The sequence below is a fragment of the Hippocampus guttulatus genome, chromosome 8, assembly GCF_054856545.1.
Source record: "Hippocampus guttulatus isolate MCC_2025c chromosome 8, RoL_Hgut_1.0, whole genome shotgun sequence".
Lineage (NCBI taxonomy): Eukaryota > Metazoa > Chordata > Actinopteri > Syngnathiformes > Syngnathidae > Hippocampus > Hippocampus guttulatus.
Genome location: NC_141268.1, coordinates 17,023,387 through 17,045,160, shown reverse-complemented (window position 1 = coordinate 17,045,160; position 21,774 = coordinate 17,023,387). Strand labels below are relative to the sequence as shown.

The 21,774-nt window shown below is 40.1% G+C and overlaps 2 protein-coding genes and 3 non-coding genes across 5 annotated transcripts; 4 read left to right on the top strand and 1 right to left on the bottom strand.

The window, feature by feature from the left end:
* Positions 1-3,590: 3,590 nt before the first annotated feature.
* ccdc3b (coiled-coil domain containing 3b) lies at positions 3,591-13,022 on the bottom strand. Its single transcript, XM_086118854.1, has 3 exons — positions 12,473-13,022; positions 8,449-8,623; positions 3,591-4,790 (listed from the first exon to the last, which is right to left on the bottom strand). Exons 1-3 carry the CDS (start codon positions 12,820-12,822, stop codon positions 4,497-4,499), a joined length of 819 nt encoding a protein of 272 aa, XP_085974980.1. The 5' UTR covers positions 12,823-13,022; the 3' UTR covers positions 3,591-4,496.
* On the top strand, positions 5,730-5,802 carry trnat-ugu (transfer RNA threonine (anticodon UGU)). Its single transcript has one exon. It is a non-coding gene; the product is annotated as a tRNA-Thr (tRNA).
* On the top strand, positions 6,334-6,406 carry trnat-ugu (transfer RNA threonine (anticodon UGU)). Its single transcript has one exon. It is a non-coding gene; the product is annotated as a tRNA-Thr (tRNA).
* A 633-nt stretch (positions 13,023-13,655) lies between the features above and the next one.
* On the top strand, positions 13,656-13,728 carry trnar-acg (transfer RNA arginine (anticodon ACG)). The gene has a single exon. It is a non-coding gene; the product is annotated as a tRNA-Arg (tRNA).
* Positions 13,729-15,703: 1,975 nt separating this feature from the next.
* Positions 15,704-21,503, top strand: vamp3 (vesicle-associated membrane protein 3 (cellubrevin)). The gene is made up of 5 exons (XM_086118275.1): positions 15,704-15,834; positions 17,392-17,470; positions 19,412-19,570; positions 19,681-19,732; positions 19,909-21,503. Coding segments are annotated over exons 1-5 (309 nt in total). The 5' UTR covers positions 15,704-15,832; the 3' UTR covers positions 19,926-21,503.
* Positions 21,504-21,774: the final 271 nt, after the last annotated feature.

Sequence of the window (21,774 nt, the reverse complement as noted above, 5' to 3'; positions counted from 1 at the left end):
TATCTGTGTGGACTTGCATGTGTTGAATTTCCTCTGGGTGCACTGGTTTCCTCCCACAGTCCAAAACACATGCACTTTACATTAAGTGGAAACTTTAACTTGCCCCCAAGTGTGGTTGCCTCCATGCCTGTCCACATGCATTTTAACACAGTGACATGGATGGAAAGGTAACAGCTTGATTTGCATGAGCATTTGACTTTCTGGAAGTCTATGTCCATCTGGTAAAAATTAGCAAAACTTTTTTGAGGCCTCATGTGGAAATAAGTTGACTGGTCTGACCATGATTTTAAACCTGAGAAATATTAGTCAGTAATTGTGCTTCTCATGTTTCTGAAATGTTACATTAAGGATTTAACTTTTCTTCTAACAGAAAAAAAAAACCATGAAGAGGTGATTCAGTCTCCGGTTTTGATACTATTGCAGCTTGTCACTCTCTTTTTTTTTTTTTTTTTAAATAAACACAGAGTGGAAACTAAACTGAGAACCAAGGTTAAGCTTCGGTCTGTCTTCAACAGCTCTGTCAACAAACACATGAAGTCCCATTCCTCCAGAAGCATGTAGTTTGTGATGGATGGAAAGTAAAAAGACAAGGGAGAACATCTTTTGCCAAAAGAAAATAAAGAATAAAGAACAATGCGTCTTTTATTCCTTTAGTAGATGACATACAAACATACTGTACAATGTTGCGGCTGATATTGTAACCTAAATACACTGAACTTCGACTTTTTGACATTATTATGCATCGAGTCTGTCTCCCCGGACAAGCGGTTAACACAATTCCCGGAGGGCAAAAACGCAAGTCAGTCACCCTCATGGAAGAAAATTTGAACATCAACAGTGTAATACTGTATCACTTAAACCTGCGGTCCCCAACCTTTTTTGCCCCACGGACCGATTTAATGTCAGACAATACTTTCAGGGACCGACCTTTAAGGTGTGACGGATTAATACAACAAAATAATCGGTATCTTTAGTAGGACTCCTGATACTGTCTTATTAAATGTAGCCTTCTTTGTCTTGGAAGTCGTAGGCTCCTTTTCTGTCTCCTGGCTGGGCCTTTTCCACTTCCCAAAGAAACAATATCAAAGACGCTTGTTTTTTACTCATTTTGCTAGCTCCTGTGTTTCATTTAGCGGTAACCTATCACGTGAACGAGAAGCTCGCCTTGACCAGCGTCAAGAGTGACATCCTGTAGAAGACGGATGTTACAGAGAATCCGGTATTTTTTCAAAATAAAACATCTTTCCGATTCCGAAATACCGGTAAATAAAATGGAAGTAATGTAAGTTCTTTTTTTTTCTTTCATTGCGGCCCGGTACCAAATGATCCACAGACCGGTACCGGTCCGCGGCCCGAGCGTTGGGGACCACTGACTTAAACGACAGCAAGTGAAAAGTAAAGGTAATGATGAGGAAAGATTTCCATGAGAACAGGAGCCATGTTGCCCCGGCAACCGGCAGCTTTTCTGAAACGAAGACAGAATGTGAGCAGAAATGCAGCTGTTTGAGAAGGAAGGCGACAATAAAAAGTGACTCCATGCGGAAGAATATTAAAGTCAGCACATGTGTATACATCTATCTATCTACTTTTTTTTAAAAAACATGTGGAAGAAAAGAAAATAAATAACGCAATCAATAGCCAAAGCGAAAGGTGAACGGCTAAAAGAAGCCTCATGAACTATACCAAGGTTGCAAAAATAGCCCCATCCAGTGTTGAAGACCACCAGCATGGAGTGGTATTGGCTGACATGTGTTCTGCAGCTTGACTGTGCACACTGCTGGTTTTTGTTGAGAAAGCTGTGTGTGTTTATCATCTTTGGCTGACTTCCATGAGATTTTGACACTTAGCTACAGGCAAGCTTAGTGAAGTTGGACCAGGGAGAACAAAGACGGAACCGGGAGAGTGAGCCATCCATAATCTTTGCACAAGGAGTGCACTGAGAAGCTAGAAAAAGGCTTGTAAATGTCCCTTTCTATCCCACTTTAGTGGGGAACAATCTCTCTACAGCTGCTCAAGGTTTCCTTTTATCCCTTTTCCCATTTTAAAGCCTGTTTCTCATCCTTCGATCCCTCAGTCGTATACATGTGGAAGCCATTTGTTTCATGTCAAATGTCTTAAAAAATCATGCTGGAACTCTCAATAGGTTGCACACTAAAGTGAAAAACATCTTCAACAGAGATTTATGTGTGATTGTGAGCGCAAATGGTTGTTCGTCTATGTGCGCCCTGCGAATGGCGGGCAACCATTCCAGGGTGTTCCCGGCCAACTGCTCCAGCACACCCGCATCCCCTCGTGAGGTTAAACGGAATAGAAAATGGATGGATAGGACTTGACAACCATGTGCATTGACATCATCTGTAGAACTAGAGTGAAATATCGTCAACCACAATTTTTATTGAGAATCAGCAGTCGACATGATTACATTGTATCAGCTGCAAAGGAGGACTCCACCATTCACTAGCATTGATTATTCCTTCATGGATCTTATTATTGTGAAAATGTCATTTCACACAAACAGGTAGCTTTTTTTTTTTTAATTGACATTGGATTTTTTTTTTCAACCAATATGTAGTTATCATTACCACCCCCCTACACGACTGGGTGTCAACGGTGTTGACTGTTTACAAATGTGACAGCTTTTGTCTATTTCTCCTTATTTTTGTTAACAATAGAAGTTAATAATTGCATGGAACATCACCAACAGCGCAGCTTCAACTTGTCCGACCCCCTCCCCTCCCAAAAAAATCAAACTGTTCCAGGTGTCTTAGTAACAAGTCTGTGACATTCAGTCGTCAAACTACACCAAAAATGAAGAATTATAGCCCACTATTCTTTTTGGCCATAAATATAAGGTATAGCAAGCCAGTAAAAATCAGTCACTACAAGCGTAACTGAGCGTGTCTTCTTTCTGAGTTAACCTTCCATCGCTGTGCTAATGCACCGCATGTCATTTGGAACTTTGAATTACTGTTACCATGACCAAAGGATTCCCTTTCCATGTTTCGTATGTACAGTGTGCTAGAAGAGAGTCATCTGTCAATATCATATATTGTCGTTCCTGGGCTGTTGTTTGCCCTCTGCTACGCATCATTTTTTTTCACTTTACTTTTGAACCCTAAATGTCTAAATCTTCCACTCGAGCAGAGGCTCGAACACCCGGCTCGTGCCAAAAGACATTTTCGGAATGACGTTATGAGAGCGATTAAAACATTCACTGGAATTTATGGCCCTTTTTAACCTGGTTTTCCTTGTAGCCTTTATGTGGTGAGACACACTCAATTACCCTTTCTGAGGTTACAAATAATAACCTATCAGTGATAAACCTTTAAAGTAAGCCTAGATCAGGAAATCAGCGTACTGTGGAAAAAGAATTTAAACGTCTAAACGTATTCGCAAACCTTTTATTTTGGCACGATGACACCTTTATTACTTTGTCCATACGGGTCTGCTTTTACAGCTATATATAATATGAAAGCCAAGGCTGTTAATTTGTTCACGTCATGTATATGACATAAAGCTAAATATTTCATAATAGTTGAACACAGCGAGAATGTGGGTCAGGCAGATAAATGGGAAAGCAACACAGTAGATGGCGTTAAAACTGATTTATTCATTTAAACAATGAAAGCGGGAGTAATGTGCACAAATAATTTTACTGGCTGCAAGGCCAACCGCAAAACAAAACAGAAAGGCTAAAAATATCTATTTGAAGTGACAAACTGTAATTTGTGACTTATAGGAAGCCAGTCTTTGACTATAACTGTCTCAAATGAATAGATGCTCAGCACCCGTCTTTTACAAAACAAAATTGACACATGTGGGTACACTTGAAAATTGTTTTTTTTCAAAGGTTTTCTTATATAAGTTCAACATAAATAGTTTCAAAAATAAAATAAGTAAGAAAAGAAAACAAAGCATCATGTGGGCTACTGTCAACATGAACTTCCAAGCATCATACATTTCTTTTTTTTTCTTTTTTTTTGTTAACAACTGATTTGCATGACCAGCATACAGTCATGACCCATAAACTAACCAAATACACATAAGTGAGTAACTGCTTTTGGCAACATTGACACACACTTTACCCAAATATTTATGTTTTGCTCAAATCAAATGATATGCTCTCCTTTGACATCCTTTTCGCTTCAATTTGTCACTGCAAATGAGAAGATTTTTAATTTTAATGTGATACCACTCAGACAAATCGTTTTTTCCCCCCCAGATGTATTAAACATTCCCCAAAAACAAACAATCACACTGCCCACACCATCATATCCGACTGTGGACCCTGCCCCAGTGTGTGGCAGTTGGAAGTTATGTCAATGTTCATATTGAATAATTTGTTTAGGACTCTTTCTGATATCACTGAGTCCAAAGCTTTTCATAGTGGACGGCTTATAAAGATGCTAAATGGGCGATTTTTATGCAATAAGCATATTAAGATAGATAATTTAATGAAAGACACTTAGCATCATTAGCACGTGTTGAAGTTAGCTCTACTTGTTTAACGTTTTTGACAGCGCCCTCTTGAGGGGAGGCTCCTTCTGGTCTTGGGTGGTGTCCTGATGTGGGTGCGTTCGGGATGTCTTCGGCTCGTACAGCTGCTTAAGGTTGAGTGTTTGTTTCTCCTTGGCCGTCTCTCGTTGGGCCTGGCGCAGCAGACGTTTCATGGTCTTCACCTTTTCCCTCAGGTGGCCGTTGGCCTTCTCCAGCGAACGCACCTTCTGAGAGAGCGTGCTCACTTTCTCCTCCTCCTCGAACAGAGCTTTCTGCACCGTGGAGCACAAAAACTGTGGAGAAAACAGAGTTCAGGAAATAAAAACAATACAAGTAGCACAGAAAGACGGACCTGAAGGATGGCAACGGGGTAGAGGGGAGCAATGTGGTTTTATTTTCAGGCCAAAAGAGAGGAGAGATATCCCACACGCCATAGAGGGAGTGTTTACTGCGAGTGGCCTTTCAATCTGGTCGACAATTTACAGGTTAATGATTGTGGCAAAACTAATATTTAATCATCCTAGGCATTATTTAATATTAATTTTCAAAGTGCAACTGGCCATCTTTTAATTGAGCAAACTCATACTGTATTATTAATTAGTTGCTCACGGCTCAGGTAACAGCCAATCACGGCTCACCTGTTTTCTGATTTGGGTCGTGTGATGTTCGCAAGGTGACCTGTGAATTAAGCAGCAAAATCCATCCATTTTTAATCCATTTCAAGGGGTGGCCATTTTGCCACTTCCTGTCGATCCGAAAATGACATCACAGCGAGTGGTCGTGACCTGAGCCCTGAGCAAATGTGATATCATTTTCGGTCGACAGCAAGTCAGAAAATGGCTGCCGTCTAAGATGGATGAAAATGAGTGTATTTTGCTGCTTCATTCATATTCCACAAACACAACATTAATCAGAATACTGTACTTTGTTTAGACTAGTGGGGTCACATAGAAATGTATGTGATTTCCTCTTTTAAAAAAGGGTCATTAAAATTGTCGAATCGATATACCGGTACCCTCTGCGATGAAATTCTTTGAATATTACTCATCAGTAAGGAGAAAAGTAAAAGTATGCAGTGAGAGAAGCGAGTTTTATAGGAAATTAGAAGCCAACCAGTCTTCTATTTGTAGGATAACTTTCTGACAGAAACTTGCATAAAAATTGTAGTGAGCTAGTGCAAATTTTTATTTTTTACGTGAATGTTTGCAGTAATTTAGACATCAACATCAGGGGGCCCTGTAGCTCAGGGGTCAGAGCACTGGTCTTGTAAACCAGGGGTCATGAGTTCAAATCTCATTAGGGCCTGATATTTTAGGGCAGGCATGTTCAGCTCCGAGCCTGGAGGGCCACTGTCCTGCCTGTTTTCCATCTCTCCCGGCTGCAATACACCTGATTCAGATGATCAGATCATTAGGCAGCATTAGAACAATTTGATGATTTAAGTCAGGTGTGTTGCTCTTGGGAAAGCTGGAAAACAGGCAGGACAGCGGCCCTTGAGGACCGACTTTGGACACCCCTGTTTTAGGGTGATTGTAACTTATCCCATGATGACTTGACGTTCCCAAGCAAAATTACCCACCTCTGTTGTCAGTGTAAACGGTAAATTTGCCGAGATCAAGAGTTGTTGAATTCAAATCTCTCTGGGAAAATCCAAATTCGGGGAAAATTCTCTTCATGGAAACATTTGGGAGAGAAAAGCTAGTTCGCCTCCTGAACAAAGAGTTAGTCCTTGCTTGTCATGCAGTGTCCAGAGGGTACTTAGGTTAATCAGTTAGTGGCGCCATTTGACAGTATGATACAGGAAGTGGCACAGAAGAAAAACCCACTCAAAGGAGAGGCCTCATAGCTCAGGGGTTAGAGCACTGGTCTTGTAAACCAGGGGTCGCGAGTTCAAATCTCACTGGGGCCTGATAGTTTTGAATTCCTTCCATTAAAGGACATGGTTATAAACATATAGATATATTCCAAGATGGCAACTTTGTTCTATCAGTCATAACGGCCAAAATTAATAGATGATCTATTCTCCAGGTAGGGCAATTGTGATGCAAATGCTTACACAACACAACAGCCATGTATCAGTACAGACCTTTTGTTCGGAAAAAAAGAAGACCTCCAGATGCTTCAGACTGTACGTATTTTCTGCCTGAGTGTGGATTTCCTCTGCGGATGCTAATGCTTCCATGTGGGCCAACATGCAAATTGCCTGCCCTTAAATAACAACTGCTGAAAGTTTGATGGAAATGTTGAAAATGTGCTGCTGGCTGCCGGGCGGCATCACTGGTGGCTACATTTCCTTCCCGCGGTATAACTGTGGCCATACACCATGTGGCATTACTTACGCCTTATTGGGGTGTGAAATGGCTGTGTAACTTGATAACGTAAAGGTTAAAGTGTAGAGACAAGGATGATCATGGTATGCGAAGTAGTGGGTGACCCTGCCGCGTGAGTCCAGGTGGAATTTGGGGATAAACGGAAAGACGTCTACAGTCTGGGCAGATCCACGCATTTAGTTGAAAATTCAACGTAGTGTATTGCCGAACTCGTGAAATGTGAATTTCATAATCAAACCGTAAGCAGCCATTGGTTTTCCCTTTGTGTGTACGGCGAGGCAAGCTTTTCATGCAGTTTGGTGTTCGCGGTACATCTTGAAGCAAGTACGAGCATTGTAATGACTTGGATGTACGAATTGTGACCTGAACAAAAGTCTGCTTTTATTTACTCTGTGAGGAAATATAATCTGAAGTCTAATTTAAGAAACCGCCGCAGATATCTAAATATCACTTTGTAATTACAATCACAGGCCAATCCAACCCCAAATCTTTGCTATCGACGGAAATGCAAACTCTGTTTATAATTCCCTTTTCCCGTGGTAGATTTCTACTTTCGTGGGAAGGCAGCAAATGATTGGAAACAGACAAGACCAAAATGTGAGGGGATTGTGCCAAAAGGAAGAAGCAGCGATGAGGAATGAGTGGAAACTAAATACATAACAAATAACACAACAAAAAGAAAAATACATGTACTCCATACTTAGACTCTTAAGCCAACTCTCTGGGATACACAGTCAAAATCAAATCAAGCTTTGAATTCCATATCGCTGGCGTCGGGCAGAAACCTTGCATCTCCAAAAAAGTCCCTTTTCAGGAGATGGCTTATTTGTTCAATCGTTAACATTGCATCATCAAAGAGGGCAAACCATTCTCAACATTGGTCAATAATTTGTGTACTGAGCAATACAATAGATTTTTTTTGAAAAAAAAAACACATTTTTTCACGTCTTATAAAATATTTTTTTCTTCATACTGTATACGCGTAATTGTAACTGACATGTTGATACTGTATCACATGTTCATGTTTTTACATTTACTGTTCATTGTAGTCGCCTGCCATTTTATTGGAAATGGTTCCAATGAACTGTCGTTATAAAGTACAGCTTCATTATATCCCTCGAGGTACGTTGCAACGAGGTCCATCGGTATTCGGCGACATTTTCATGCCGACTGAGTGATTCCGACGAGGACACCAAAGGCACTTAATGGTGATAGTGGCCCTAACACTGCATGTGTCTACTCTATATGATGTAATCCTACATAAGTGGTCCCACATGCTGCACTTAAAACAAGACTAAGCTATAGAACAAACGAAAAGCCACAGGGGTTGCATGAAAACAATGTTTTATGTTTCTAAAGTGGATTTTTCCATCAAGCATTGTGGCTTCTTTGTCTAGCCAAACCTCAGAAAATGTCTGTTTCCCAGATTTTGGAGCCATATTTGACTCGCAGCAAACAAAAGGAGATCATTTTGAATCTTCCTACGTGCCCTCACATTAATCCAAGCAATTGTGGCTTCTTACATTCTGGTTCCTAAACCAATGCGCTGAATCAGAGTGTTTCTGTTCAACTCTTTGCATGTGAAATTAAGCACACTGGAGCCTTTGAGCCATCTACGTACCCTGCTGTCCTCCTGAGCCTCCCACTCGGGGGTATAGCTGTGGACCTGAGTACCAGGTGTGCAGTTGGCAAACTGGAATAGGCTGGCAAAAAGGCGATGGTTGTCCGCCGTGTCCGGGAAGATGGCATCTTGGAAGTTCACTCCATGGGGGACCATATTGTAGTTTTCATCCATCCTGAGCGGCAAGAAAAGATAATACATATTGTATATACTTTCACTTTTTAACTCTCTTGGGCCAAAGCAGATTTACGAGTGAGAGTAACGTATAGCAGCATGTGAAATGTGTGAGGGAGAACGTAAAGACATCTGGAGTCCATCTCGTCTCCTCAGCGGACATCAAAAGTTTGGCTGCTCGTACAAGTGACAGAGTTGGCGCGTGTGTGTGTGTTGCAAAGGTTAAAGGTAAGTGTGGAGAATTAACTTTCGTGCATTGATTACACAACACAAATGCAGCACGTGCAACCCCCCCCCCTAAAAAAAAAAACGCCTCATCGGCATTTTTGATCTGGCATCACGACAGTGTTTCCCATCTGTATGAGTCGTGCTTGTTATTCTTCTGACGGAATCTTTAAGAGGAAAGCTATAGGCTAAATGTTTTTACAGTGCACATGAGAACCAGACAGCACACTCAATCCGTCTCATTTTAAGATCCCCATGTGAAATTGGCAGTCGCATTCTTCCCCTTACTCAGCTCTGATTCGCCATGTCCCGGGAGCATTTTGCCCATGATTGATTGAAACAACTATTTTTATCTCTCTGCGGACAGGAAATGGCTGTCCACTGGAGACCGTGTTGAGAATGAGAACTTCATCTCTTCTTCTTTGTCTCATGAAACAAAGAGTCAAGACCATCAAAGGCGGGTTTATGGGTATCGGAGTTGTGTATAAAAAGGCTATATGTTGATTAGATTATTTTTTATATATATATTCAATTAAATTTTACATTTTGCATCAATTTTTGAAGCTGAAACTTGTATCTTTTTGCACCGATTTACACGTCAAGGGTAAAACAAAAGAGGCTTTCTCTCAAGTTTAGCTGTTCCCAATTTCATGTGGAACTCAGTCACTTGTCTTCTGTCTTCTACAACCACCCACTGAGCACAGCGTACAGCCGCTCGCCTCATCTGTTGCTATTGTCAGCAGTCACATCATCAATAATGGACAGTTGCGCTATCCCGCAGCAGCCATATAGACGTCGCAACCACATGTTTGACACACGATGTGATATGCTTTGGATCACTCGCTGTTCTTTTCAGTCTCCTGAAACATGCTGACCTTCTGATCTGTCCAAATAATGTTATTCCATAACATGGGAGGCTGTTCCAAACATTTTCTGGCACAGTCTAATCTGGACTTATTGTTTTTGAATGTTGTTGTCAAAAGAATGATTTACTCGAGCCTTTCCGTTACAGTTGAGAAGTTCGGCAGAGGAAATGGAATCATTTCTCCATGTTATCCCTGATAAAGGGGGTCCAAAAAAATGGTGTTCTGCATTCTTATAACGGGTGTCACAGATAAAGTTAGCATTGATTTTTATTTTTATTTTATTTTATTTTTTACCAAATACATCCGAGGGAAGCGAAGTGTTGTCTAGCCACACGTTAACATATGCCTGTCTGTAAGATGCATTATACAAAAGCAATGCTGTTGGCTTTGTGCAGACCCCTATGAGTGACTGCAAAACTTTACACACAAGGAATGCAGCACCCCTTCTCAATATCTGACATCTAATCTATGTGAGCAAAAAAAAAGAAAAAGAAAAGAAATGTGAAGGAAAAATTGGTAACACCTGTTAGTGAGCACAGGCTCCCTATCATCAAGCGGGGGCTTTCATCAGTGCTGGGTCCACAAATAATGGCCTTTATCAAACTTTTGCTATTCTGATTGTCTCTAAAATGAGTTTATAGTTTTAACATACCGGCTGCACTGCTTTTCAACGTGCGTGGAAAGTATCACACATAAGAGATCCCATTAACCCTTTCATGCACCAATAATGATACCCTATAACCTGATAACGTAATAAGTTGTCCACTGTTGTAACCGCTGTCCCTGAAAAGGTGAAGAGAGAATACAGGAGGTGGGTGATCTTCTTTGTGAGTTTAGGTTTCTTTACTGATTAATTCCTTTGAGAATCCTTTCTCATGTTTGGAGTACACATGTGAAGAAATGTTAGAAAACAGAAAGAAAAGTGAAAACTTCAATTCAAGCACTTAGGAATTACATGACATCTCATGTGAAGATTTGGAATCATTGCCCTTCGTTGAAAGATGACTTGAACATGTTTACCACCAACTGGAGTGGATGGGAGAACTTTTTAATGTGAGGAGCGTATACCAAATCATACAGTGTTCTCGCCACTTCCTATATATGGCTATGGCACCGAGTTGCGCTGACCGTGCATCTCGTAAATCAGGGGATTGTCTACAAGCCAAATGGAAGGATAAACACTTGGCTTACTGTATTTTCTTGGATATGAGAAAGACAGTCCTCATTGGAAAGTTTCCAACAATGTGTACGGGGCAATTAATTAACGGAATCAAACTATGACCAACATGACGTGACATTTTTAGACTTCCTCAAATAGTGGCAACCAGTCTAATAGACAATGTGCCCCAATTAATCTCCAGTTGCATCGAACCCTTGAATAAATAAATGAGCGCCTCAAATTACCCCATATTCCCCCACTGAGAAAAAAAAACAAGGTGGTCTCACTCGGCAGCTGTAATTTAGGGCACAGGGAAAAATGGTACCATTCCAAAAAAAAAAAAAAAAGAAAACCTCAGTTGTCATTACAATAAATAACAAAAGAAGTAATAACATTTTAAAAAATGATATTACTGGTAATGAAAATAGGGCAGTGTTTCTTGCTTTCATGTTTCAGCTCCCTCCACAGATGTTCAACAGGATTTATCTCCTCAGAGTAGTGCAATGTTTTGTTCTTAATCATTCTTGTCTGTTTTTAGTTGCGTGTTCTGGGTCATTATCCTGTTGCAACACCCCATTGACCTGCAGCTGAAACCAAGCTTTCCTGACAAGGGGGAGCACATTCTGGGACATGCAGTGCTGGCCTTGAGATTTCATTGTATCCTGCACAGATTCAGGACACCCTGAGCCAGATGAAGTATGGCAGCGCCAGACCATTACTGAGCCTCCTCCATGCATCACAGCAGGGGCAGTGTTATTTTCTTGATATACTTCATTTTGTATCTGTAAACATTCAGTTGAAGTGAATTGCCAGAAATTTCCATTTGTATCCACCCTGTCCAATAGACATTTTCCCAGAAGTGTTGTGGCTTGTAAATATAGATTTGTGGCAAATTCCAATGGTGTCTGGTTTAAGTTATTTCAGTCTATAACTGAAGGGCAATCACAATCTTGTGTACATTTGGTAGGACTATAGCGCATAGTGCTGCAGTAGATGTCTGTTGAACTGGCCAACTTAATTTTTGTATCGAAAGATGTTGCCTTCAAATTCTGAGTTCACCCAAATTATTTTATTTAATTATTTTTTTTTAAAACAATATGTGGATTATGTGACTTTGCAGTCAGAAAAACAAGACACAGCACTCCTTTCCAGTTCAGGTCACTGGCAAACCCTAATAAAGCACCTATAGTGTCTTCATTTTAAACAAGATGGCGGCGATGTGGGGTCTTTGAACAGGTTAAAGGTATTTTAATTCATTTCATTGGGGAGAAATTGAGTTCCCAAATTAGTAAAATGGTCAGGGAATTAATTAAACTTGTCAGTCAAGGCACCACTGTATTTTTGCAAATCTACCAAATAAATAAATACAATTTAAGTAACCAATTTTAAGGAGAAAAACTGCCAAACTGCAACATATATGACCGGACTTTTAACGTAAATGTTCTGCTGGACCGGGTTAATGTATGGAGCGTTTGGTATGTTGCCTGTCGGCCATACTTTGCTCACCCTTGCTGTAGATGTGTGCATTTGACATCATATGTGATTGACTCATTCAGTCAATCAGCACTTCAGCAAGTAAGGATGAGGGGGAATTACTCACTTCAGGAAGAAGTAATAATTGTTGTTTGGGGTGACACTGTAGGAGAAGCAGGAGAAGTAGCCCAGGCCGGTCACGTTAAACCTGGAGCCCGCAGGGACCTCCAGCATGCTTCCCCACGCCTGGTCACACAGCAGCTCGATCTCGGCGAAGTAGAGCAGGTCAGTGGGGCTCTGCCATGGCAGATAGTTGTAGGGCTCCTTATGCAGCGCCAACACCTTTGCAAACACGATGATCTCGGCCAGCTCGGCACGACACGCCTCCGTCTGGGGTCTCCAGTCGTGGGGCAACTGGCACCCTTCACTCCACTCGGGACCGGCCGCAGTCAGGAGAAAAGCCACGATAATCCACATGATCCACGCAGAGTGGAGTGAACTGCAGATGGATGGAAGTTGCGGAGTAAAGGGCAGTGCGCTCACGCAGTGGACATAATCTATTTCAAGGAATTATCCGGGTGGTTTGTCGGCGGAGTGGGGAAAACCAACTTTAGCTCCACTGTAGTGCTTCTGTCGTCTCCAGCCTGCACAAGTGATACCTGTAATTTTGAAGGAGGAGGATCAGAACAGTCTTCTCTCAACTGCAGCATAAAACCACCCTCTCACTTTCCAACATAAATTTAGGCGGAGCAAACAAAACCACTGCACACAGCATCGCGTGGGACTTTTAGAAATATTGATTTTAATACAAATTCAAATTGCACATATGATAGAAGACTGCATGGCATTTTAAATGAATGCAAGAAAGGACTTCAAATAAGAAGTGAACCGGAGAGAAGCTAATAGCGCCCCTTTGTGTTTTTTACTATGAACTGCACTTAAAATTATTTTGTTTAATTTCCTCTATTTTATTTCGTCAAGTGATTGACGGAATATAATAGAGTACATTCAATATACCGTTGTTCAGTGTATGAGGAAAATGTTGATTACTTGCTATTCAGTCAAGCTAAAGCGAATAGAACAATGAGTTTAGTTAGATTTCGACAGGAAATGCCGCTCAGATACTGTACATTGGCACTTCTTGGTCTGTGTTGGAAATGTGATTGGCTTAACTTGACATTACTTTGACACTGGCAAACGTGAAAACTAGATTGAAGATCACGTGTTGCGAGATGATCACGTCAGTTCATTTTTTGAGCGCATTCCTGTATAACACTCTATATATGACATGGTGTACATCGTCACACAGCGGGCCAGTGGCGCAATGGATAACGCGTCTGACTACGGATCAGAAGATTCTAGGTTCGACTCCTGGCTGGCTCGTACTTTTTCTTTCATAAATAAAACGATTTCAAATAAAAATGACGTTAAATGTAAAAGTTTCAACAAAATCTTCATAAACAATGAAGTTAGAATATGTAACACAACCGATGGAATAAAATAGCTGAAATAACACATATTGTTCCGGGTAGATGAAATAAAATGGAAATTATGTATTAAATTGAACATTTTTAAACCACTTTCTTGCAAGAAAACATATTTGGTAACTTTATCGTAAAATCACGAATCGCTGGATATGTCACGTCCAATGTAATCCCAAATGGAGCCCAAACAGTTTAATATATGACCTCTAGGGGGAAGCATTGTACAGTACTGTATGTTTGTTTCCAGTAATTGTTATTCTGATGCTTCATTGTTCACACACGGTCGTTGTACTTTAACGGTTGCTTAAATATACCAATTTCTTCCAGTAGTTCGTCTTAAGTAAAATATTTTGTGATCATTGCAATCAGACTTTTACTATATTTTACACGCATGACTAAAAAATCCTTGATATTCTCATGAAATAGAAAGTGGACATTTCACCACTAAATGGCATTAGATAGGTCAAGAAGAGTGCAACTCAAGTAACTATTTACTCCCCACCATTAATCGTTCGCTGCCTCTATGTAAGAAAACTTTCTCAAATCTGCATATCTACATATTTCCAAACGATGAAGACAGACACCACACTCAAGGCATGTCTGCTGTAACATTTCTGGTGGTTATGATCGTCACAGTCAGTGTAAGTGTCATTAGTATAGTTTAATGGGAAATGAATAATTGGAGCTACAGTTAGTCTTAATCTATGAGGGGGGTGACTCAACGTTATTCTAATGGAAAAATGCACCTATAATGTACTGTTTGATTCAAACTATGTCTACCTTAAAGTGCTGCTGAGAAGATCAACTAAAATGTCCCTAGGTGTGATTGTGAGGACGAAAGTTTGTTTGTCTATGTGTGCCCTGTGATTGGCTGGCGACCAGTTCAGGGCATACCACGCCTAATGCTCGAAGAGAGCTGGGACAGACTCCAGCAAGCCCCGCGACCCTAGTGAGGATAAGGACATCAGAAAATGGATGGATAGATGGATGGATGGATGGATGGATGGATAAACTAACCACTTGACTTGTGGATTGAATTACTTTTTATTTATTTAACTTCCATCGGTTTAAAGGATTTTACATTTAATGAATTCATTAGAAACGTTGTATTGAGTGAACATTGACAAGTCTCCTTTGTAAAAGATCAATGGCACATATTTGTAAACGTATTTTTAGTATATGTATTCATTACGAAAGGAACGTCAACGAGTTTTGCCAATTGTTTCGGGGTGTACTGTACTGAGTTTTTTGTGATAAATATTATTATTAACGTTCAAGGTAGTAAATTCCTGTTGTTCCAGTTGTCACATGTTGATCACGGGGCTTTCCTCGACGCCTTTAGATTGGATGTACATGTACAATTAATTCAAGTAGATATTTAATATGATAGTGCGGTGCTTTGGGTGAGCGACAATTGCAATACAGTACTACACTTTAATTATTATTTCGAAATGCTTTGTTATTTTTTCTATGGCTTTCATTCGTCACTGCTGGCGGAAGTATGTCGTTTATTCAGTGTTGTGTTCAGGTACTCCCCGTAAAAACATTTTCAGTGAACAAAGACTGACGTTCTCGTCTGAAAACAAATGCATTTTTCGTCGACACTGCAACGTCACAGACCACATTTTACGCTTGTTTTGCCAAGATCTAGATGTAGAACGTACGCATAACTGACGTCAGAAGGACGAACTCTTTCTCAACCGATTGTTCACCGATCAAAATAGCAGTAACTAAAGTACATCTCCACCCATTTAACTCGAGAAATCAATGGTTTATTTCCAAATTACTTTACAAACGGTAGTCATAGCGATGAGTTAACATCACCTGCTGAGAGATTTTCAGTTTCTCGAGTTCAGGGGGCGCTGAACTCGATTTCTTTTTCATGAGTGGGAACTCTGAAATTCAGACTTCCCAGTGCAACCCCAACGCAGCTCAACTGTACGGGTTAGAACTCGCTACAAAAAGAAACATCCGGTGCAAGATAAAGTAACTTTTACTTCACGATGTAAGTTTTAATAATTTACAGTATATGCACGTCTAAGATATCGTGTTGTTGGTTCAAACAAGATTAGAACACTGGGGCTGTTTTTTTGCGGAAAATTGAACGTAGCATACGCCCTAAACTTAGCTGTTAGCACGCAACAAGTGCTAATTTGTTAACCAGGCAATTTCCTCAGAGGTTTGCATTAGCTATACAGATTCTGCATTTGAGCCGAGTAACTTTATCATTTACTCTCACTTGTGTTATTGTTGTTGTTGTTGGATGGCAACTCACATACGTTGTACTGCGCTTCCGACAATAACTGCAATGCACTTTAGCATCCCCGAGCAGTTCATTTATATCCTCAACGTCAGAACTTCATAACTTTCTTTGTCACCACAATAAATCAATTAAATCGTCAAATGGTGAATCAACTCGATAAACAGACTGCACAGCAACTGGGGGGTTGTTTAAACCGCCTTAACTGAGGTTTTTGGATTTCAGGCCAAATTGTATGACAAGTCTACGTTGAGAAAATCGATGAACTGCGAAATGTAAACGTCTTTTTCGTTGTCTATAATCGGTGATTTTCAACATTTATGTTTTTGGAGTTACTTTGCTGTGTCAAATTATCTAATCAGCATGATCAAATTATCTAATCAGACTATACTATATGTACAACAGGAATGTAGTGACATTGTACCGGCTGCATGTAGGCCTTATCCAGTGTCACAAGTGTAATTCTGTGCTGTGTTATGGGTTGGACAGACAGAATGTTCATACAGTCGCTTTCCAGTTTATTCTTGAAATAGACTGCTCTTTTCTAGACACTTAGTTCACCAAATCTTTCTGAACAGTGATACTTAACATGTGGTAATAGCATCACTTAGTTATAAACAAGTAACATTTACATTTAATACATCATATGCAAGCATACATATAAAGTTGAAGCTTTTTTTTTTTTTTTACCTTCAGTACCGTTCTCTTGTTTTTAACTTTTAATTGTAGTTAAGTATGCTACATTATCATGCAATCTTTAAGAACTGTTTGCTCTTAGGCGCTTTTTTTAAAATTCAAAATCTTTTATTTCGCTGTTTTGTACAATTTGCAATTAGACGTGACACAGATCTGATTGGCTGTGTTGGATTGGGAGATATTTTGCATTTTTATGCAAAATCTGTGTTCGGTTGTAATGTCATAATTTACCGATTGATCGACGATGTCGCTGATCGTAGCCGCAAAATATGACATTACAGTAAACACAATCCGATTCGTTCCATTCTGTGCTGTCATCGATAATAACTCTGGGGAACGCAATTTTTGTTGAGTTAGGTCTGACAGCTGTTTTTAACAAGTTTTTGGGTGTAGAATCAAAAAACAGATTTCAGTTTTTCTCTATCAGGTCAATTTTTACATATACATACAAACATATACATATAAATACTAAAGTTAGGGTAAAAATGATACATTGTGTACACTGGTCTGGGTGAATATGTGCAGCTCAAAGGTGAGTATCTTCACATTGACACACACACACACACACACGTGTGTATGTATAATAATATGTATTGTTTTCTCCAGGTCAGGCTTAGTTCCAGAAGGTTCCGCTGCTGGGTCAAGCAACAAGCGTTTGCAGCAGACCCAAGCCCAGGTCGATGAGGTATGACAACTCTGCATAAGTCAAACTTTTGTTTTCCTTCTTTTCCGAAAAAATATTGACACAACATCATTGTTGGCAGTGATGCTGTTGCTGGATCTGTTCACTGTATCACTTTTGAAAATGTTTGCGATAAACTTTCTAATTAGTTCTTGAATTGTGGTATGATGGGTTTGTTTCTTGAGCTCTTGTAGCCTGTGTCACTTTGTCTGACAGATTCAAATTATTTCTTGAATATGATGCTGGGGTGTTGCCAGGGAAATTGAACTTGGCTTTCCCAAAACTGTCTTTGGTTACAGTTACTTTGTGCTTTAACAAGGGGGGGGGGATTACTTTTTCATGTAGGGATTTTTTGGGTGTGCCTTAATAAATTAAATTGGCATTTAGAAACTGCATTTTGTATTTCCATGGGTAGTCTCTGTGTGATCTGAAAATTGGTTTGATGAACTGAAACTTTTGTGTGCGATAAATATGCAAAGAGCACAGAAATCAGGAAGGGCGCAAATACCGTTTCACAGCACTGTATGTGCAGAGTAGTTTTGAAATTTGACCAGATTTTGTTCAAACTCAGTGGTTCCATTGTATTTACCCAAAGCTACAAATATGCTTTCACTATAAAGCTAATGAAAGGTGATGTTTAATTGTATTCCAAGTTTAGTCAGCAATATTCAGAGCACCCATTTAACCTTCCATGCATTGATGAAGTCACGTCATTTTCGGACACGTTTAATACTCACTGCCTAGTGAAAGTTGCTTTCATCAAAATTTTACCCTTTGGTTTTGTTTGTGTTGAGGGGTGAGTGATGTCAGCACAGAGCCTCCATTGATCGTCTCTCCCTCTCACTGCCCCTGGCGACCCTATGACTCACTGTTTCTTCATGTGTGTCTCGAACAGAGAATTGCATAACCTTTGGCGTCACTGTTAGGAATCGCCACTTGGAGAAGAGTGTTGCACGCAAACACGTTTCACATGTTAATTCACGTGCCTGAAAATATTCGGACAATACTCCTCTGATATGACATGACAAAATGCCGTTCCCATTTTTTTTAATGCTGAAATTAGCCCCTCCTACACAGATTGTCAACTTTGAGCATGTCCACAGAGCCTCCAATTGGTTGCTGGAGTCTTATATAATCACAGCCCATGGTTATGTAATGCTTGCACACTCCTCTGCACTCTGTTGCTCTGTCTGAGGGGAGTGGCAGTAGTCGCATTTGTGGATCAGTGGAACATGTGGGTTGTGTGTGTGTTCGCTGATACTGTCTGTTACTTCAAAGTGAGAGATTCAAAGAGATTTATGTAGAGCTACCACTAACAACGATTGAAATGATAAATGTGTTGGTTTATTTTGGCTATTAAGCGATGAATCGGATAAAAAACTAACTGCCTCTGGCCTTCAAGGGAAAGTCAACCCAATTATATTCGCTGCCCCTCCACTATTCTAAACACGGCATTCTGGTTAATAACGCGTTTGTGGGATGTGAGTTCAGCAGCAAAATCCATCCAAATAAAGTCTCGCCTCCTGTTTACTGAAACCGAGCCATGATTTTTTTTTTCCCTGAGTCCTGAGCAGCTGTAATGTCATTTTCAGACAACAGCAAGTGGCAAAATGGCCACCCCCTGAAATGTACAAAAACAGGTGGATTTTACTGCTCAACCCATATTCCACAAATGCAATAGTAATCAGAATGCCATGTTTAGACCAGTAGGGCTGCATAGAACTTATTATTGTAAGGAAAATTTGGGGGTTGACTTCCCCTTTAAATAATTCACATCAGTATACAGAACACAGAATTTGAATCTCTAATAGTGGCAAATAATTTACATGTGTTGCTCCAACATGGTGTTTTAACGCTACGATACATGCAATATGCGGTTGTGGACATTTGATATGACACGGTCAGAATTAATTCATTTGTCAACTGTGGTGGTTTTGTGAGCAGGTGGTGGATATTATGCGCGTGAATGTGGACAAAGTGCTGGAACGTGACCAGAAATTATCCGAATTGGACGACAGAGCAGACGCACTCCAAGCTGGAGCATCCCAGTTTGAGACCAGTGCTGCCAAGCTGAAGAGGAAGTACTGGTGGAAAAACTGCAAGGTATGATTTTGACAGATGTGGCTGCAAAGCAGAACAATTCAATCAAGACTGTTTTTGAATAGAGTTAAGCTGATTTTTGCTCTGACGTTCTTTGCCGATTTTCCTTGCAGATGTGGGCCATCCTGATAGCAGTCCTACTGATTATCGTGGTCATCATTATTAGTGAGTATCACACACTGCAAACGTGTGTATGAAGGAATGGTTTGAAAAGAAATTGCATTGTTTCAGTAACATAGGTGAATTTTGACTTTGATTGACTTTTTTTCGCCGTATAGTTGCTGAACTGTTTGCCTTATTTGTCTTTTGTACATATGTGCCTTATTTGTGTCCATTTTTAGTTTGGTCAAGAGCATAAAACGGCATCAATAAGAGGAAGAAAGGAGCAAAGAGGAGATTAGCAACTTGCATCGTTGAGAGGCATAGAGACAGAGGTCACAATCATATTTAGTGGCTTCTCAGTTCCGCATTATCTTCTTTGGAAGGGGAGGGCGTCTTCATTCCTTGTCCCGCGTGTGTACTGGGACGTTCCTCAGTAAAGGTAATGGGCTAACTACAAGCCATTCTTATGCAGTGCCACATACCAAAGACACATGAACAAATAATTCAATAATTGAACTAAAACTAAAACCACATGTCACGTGGTGGAAACAAAACTATGCTGCCTTGTCTCCGGTCTGTGTTGTAAATTATTTCAAAACATAACCCATTGTCCTTCTCTACGACACAAAATAAGATGCCTTTTTGTGAACTCCTCTTGCATTTTGTTTTTGTGTTTGCTAAAAAGCCTACAAAGTGTGTGCCAAGCTAAGAGACGTGCCATCAGAAAGACTTAAAACATTTTCCTCGAAACTGTATTGTGCCTACCACTGAAGCAAATTCAGCATTTTTCACCTGAGAAAGAGCACTCCGATACTGTTTTTTGCTTCTGCCTGACTTCAAAAGACACAGATCTGCTTGATTGTATGATCATGTGACCCAATGCCTTAACTTATTTATACACATGGCTGAGGGCTTTTGTACTCGATTGTTAGGTAGCTAGAAAAATGTACTTTATTAATTCCTTTACGGAAATATCATTTATAGTGAATTCAATTGTGACTACATGAAATAATTAAACTGGTCAATTTTTATCAAAGATATCTGAGGAGGAACATGTGTATGTCTCAGTTCATGATGTTCTGTCCATTTACATCATTGTCTCAGGAATGACTTGGTGTACAGTTAGAGCTCATTTGTGCTCTAATTTGGATAAATGTCTACAGCAGGGATGGGGAACCTACCACCACAATAGCACTCAATGCAACTATTAAAATTTTTAGAACCGGTTCCAGAGCGCAAGGTAACTGTAATGTCAGCTGATAGCATCTAATCCACAAATGATGATACAACATAATAAACACATTACTTTGCAAGAGTTCCATATGTCCCCCAAAGGACTTTATAGAAAATAAAATGATTGTAAGAAGGTTGTGTACCCTCGCCGTTAGTGTCAGGCCAATGGATGGACACACAGTCATAAGTCAGTCTAAATGTCTGCGCCTCTTCCACCCAATGATGTATAATTATCTTCCTGATGGAGTCAGCCGTGCCTCCTGAATGCACCCAAACATACTGTGCAGCTAACTTGCTTAAATAACTTACATGAGTGTGGAAATTACACTGATGTATCCCATCCGAATCAAGTGCACACATGTGTAATGTCATTTTATTGAGCTATGGTTTTTGAAATTAATGTATGTGGAACTAATCTTCAGTGGGGGGGGGGGGGGGGTTGTGTATGTGCGCTGCTGCAAAACATTGTAGCTTGTTGGAATTTGTAGAAAAACTTAGTTCAGGGAATGACAGTGTGAGAATTACATGTACTGTGCCAACACTGGATGATTGCATACCCTGCTGTTGCTTCTATGTTATTAAAATGTGTAAGTAAATGGTGTGTGATTGCTTGTTCACTTTGTTATACACATTGAGAGTATTGTGAATAATATTGGGTCATTTTATATTTACTACTTTATCTTATTACTGTCAGTTTTCAGCACCAGAGCTTTCACAACTTTATTAAAAATGTAATTTATATTTAGTTTATGGAAATAAATTCACATTTAGATATTTGCCCACTATTGCGTTTTAACAAATTCACCCCCCCCCCACCCACAGCAAATCCCCACCCCCTGAAAAAACAAACAAACAGTAGGATATGTGGATGA